The 2,605-nt window shown below is 49.5% G+C and overlaps 1 protein-coding gene across 2 annotated transcripts in view; it reads left to right on the top strand.

Annotated features, from left to right (window-relative positions):
• The first annotated feature begins 2,071 nt into the window (after nt 1–2,071).
• LOC108298062 (cAMP-dependent protein kinase catalytic subunit PRKX) overlaps nt 2,072–2,605 on the top strand; it is a 60,595-nt gene continuing 60,061 nt past the window's right edge. For both annotated transcript variants that reach the window (XM_037735659.1, XM_017520771.2), the window contains exon 1: nt 2,072–2,283. In XM_037735659.1, coding sequence (XP_037591587.1) covers nt 2,087–2,283 — 197 coding nt within the window. In that variant the 5' untranslated portion in view covers nt 2,072–2,086. The remainder of the gene's footprint in view (nt 2,284–2,605) is intronic.

The following is a 2,605-nucleotide window of genomic DNA, read 5'->3' as shown; positions in this document are numbered from 1 at the left end:
AGATCATGTGATATTTAAGATTTGTTTTCCTGTGCCTGGCTTATTTCAGTGAACATAATGACCTCCAATTCCATTCATGTTGCCGCAAATGACAGTTTCCTTCTTTTTTAAGGCCGCATAGTATTCCGTCATGTACATGTCCCATGTTTCCTTTTATTCATTTGCCCTTAGATGGACACTTCGGTTGTTTGCACATCTTGGCTGTTGTGAATAGAGCTGCATAAACATGGGAGCGCAGGTGTGTCCACAAGATCCTGGTTCTCTTGGGTCTTGCAAGCTAGCATAAGCAGGCACAGAATTATCAGCAAGTGAACAGAGAGGTAAATGGATCAGTATTGATTAATGAGCTTTGCTCATCAACAGATGCTGGTTCCTCAGAAGGTTACACTTCCAAACCATCCTTTCTCTGAATGTCAGTTTCTCAGAAGCTTCATCTGCTCTCTGGGATGGATGTGGTCACACGACACAGGACGACAGTTTTTGTTTCAGTGGCTCATCTCAGTCTGAAGCTGTGAATGGGTTGTTTAAAAATATTGCTGAGAAATGACTTGTGTGCCAGTAAGGGCCTGCTGACGCTGGAACTGAGGTAGATGAAAGGCAATTTAGAGATGCTCTAGAAATCCTGCAGCAGTCGCAGTAGCTCGTGCCTGTAGGTCCAGCACTTTGGAGGCCAAGGCAGGAGGATGGCTTGAGCCTGGAGTTCAAGGCTAGCCTGAGCAACGTAGTGAGACCCTCTCTACAAAAGTGCAAAAATTAACCAGGTAGCTGAGGCGGGAGCCCAGCTTGAGCCCAGGAGGTCGAGGCTACAGTGAGCTGTGATGGCGCCACTGCACTCCAGCCTGGGCGACAGAGCAAACTCATTCTCTCCATTAACCCAAGAACATTTATGCTATGTGAAGAATATTTCAATATGCACGTGAACACATGCACACCTTATAGGATCAGTTACAGGAAGAGGAGGAGGATGAAGAGGAAGAAGAGGATGAGGAGGAGGAGAAAGAAGGAAGAGGAGCCGGCAAAGCGTGTTTAGATTGAAAATGTGCCCCCAAGATACAGTAGAGATTTTTTTTTTTGGAGACAGAGTCTCACTCTGTCGTCCAGGCTGGAGTGCAGTGGCGCGATCTCGGCTTGCTGCCATCTCTGCCTCCGAGGTTCCAGCTGTTCTTCTGCCTGCTCAGCCTCCCGGGTAGCTGGGACTATAGGCGTGCGCCGCCACCATGCCTGGCTTTTTGTATTTTTAGTAGAGATGGGTTGTCACCATGTTGGCCTTGCTGGTCTCAATCTCCTGACCTCATGATCCACCCACCTCGGCCTCCCAAAGTGCTGGGATTACAGGCGGGAGCCTTTTATAGACTATTAGATTTCTTCATTTAGATGCACCCCAGTGGGAGGAAGAGGAAGGGATGGAGGAGGAGGAAGTGGAAAAGAAAAAAGGAAATGGAGGAGAAGATTGTGTAAGAGAAAAAAAGAGAAGGAAGAGATGGAGGAGGGGAAGGAGAAGAGTGTGTTTGGACTGAAAATCTCCCAGCAGCACACAGTGAGATGTTGGTTTTCTTTTACGTTTGTAGTGGTTGCAGTTGTTGTTGTTGTTTGTGGGCACCTATTGCACTTCGTCTTAATCCACGGCAGGTTTTTGAAAACAGAGTCCGTGCTTTGAGCAAGCATTAGTGTGCATTAAGGAAAGAGCCATGTTGAGGAGGGCTGTGTGTTTTACACTCTGTCTGGATTTCTGATAAAAGCAGAGGGCCTGCAGAGAAAAAGCCATGTTGCATAAACCCATTTACTGTTACTCTAATGGTTCTCCTCGTGGGAGTGTGGCGTGTGTGGGTGTGCTCTCTGCAAAGACTCATCTGCAGAAATTATGGCCAGTTTGTCCCCAGATTGAAGAACCATTCAGAGGCAGAGGGTGCTCTCTCTCTGTCTCTCTCACCTTCTCTCCCTCCCCTCCGCCACCAGCAATTTCTGTATTCGGTGGAAAATTCCAGGAAATGCTTTCAGTCCAGGTGCGCCGTGGACTGAAACACCAAGTCTCTGAAAGCCTTGGGCCGTGTGGCTGCAGTGCCTCCTCCCTTTGTCAGGGGACTTAATGACCTCTGATGATTTTCTCTCTCCAGGCGCCGGGACGTTCGGGCAGGTGCACCTGGTGAAGGAGAAGACTGCCAAGCATTTCTTCGCCCTCAAGGTGATGAGCATTCCCGACGTCATCCGCCTGAAGCAGGAGCAGCACGTGCACAATGAGAAGTCCGTTCTGAAGGAAGTCAGCCACCCGTTCCTCATCAGGCTGTGAGTCCCCTCCTCAGGCCTCTCCCCGCTCACCCTCCCTAGGTCCCTCAGTGTCTCTTCTTATAGGAAACAGGGTGGGCCGGGACCGTGGCCTGCGTGCAAAGACTCAGGCCACAGCAATCTCCACCTGGCAGGTCTTATCAGCTTCTGATCTTAGAGCTGGAAAACCTCCCTGGCTCCTGACCTCGATGGCCGACCAGGTCCAAAAAGAAATGCTCTGTGTACAGAATCCATGCCAGGCCCCTTGTTCCTCTCATGGGTGAGCCTACTATCTCTGCCTGGAAATGGAAGCAAGAATCTTTGTTTCCTCAAACTCCTTGGG

Source organism: Cebus imitator, unplaced genomic scaffold (assembly GCF_001604975.1).
Source record: "Cebus imitator isolate Cc_AM_T3 unplaced genomic scaffold, Cebus_imitator-1.0 Scaffold879, whole genome shotgun sequence".
NCBI lineage: Eukaryota > Metazoa > Chordata > Mammalia > Primates > Cebidae > Cebus > Cebus imitator.
This window is presented reverse-complemented; position numbering and strand designations above follow the sequence as displayed.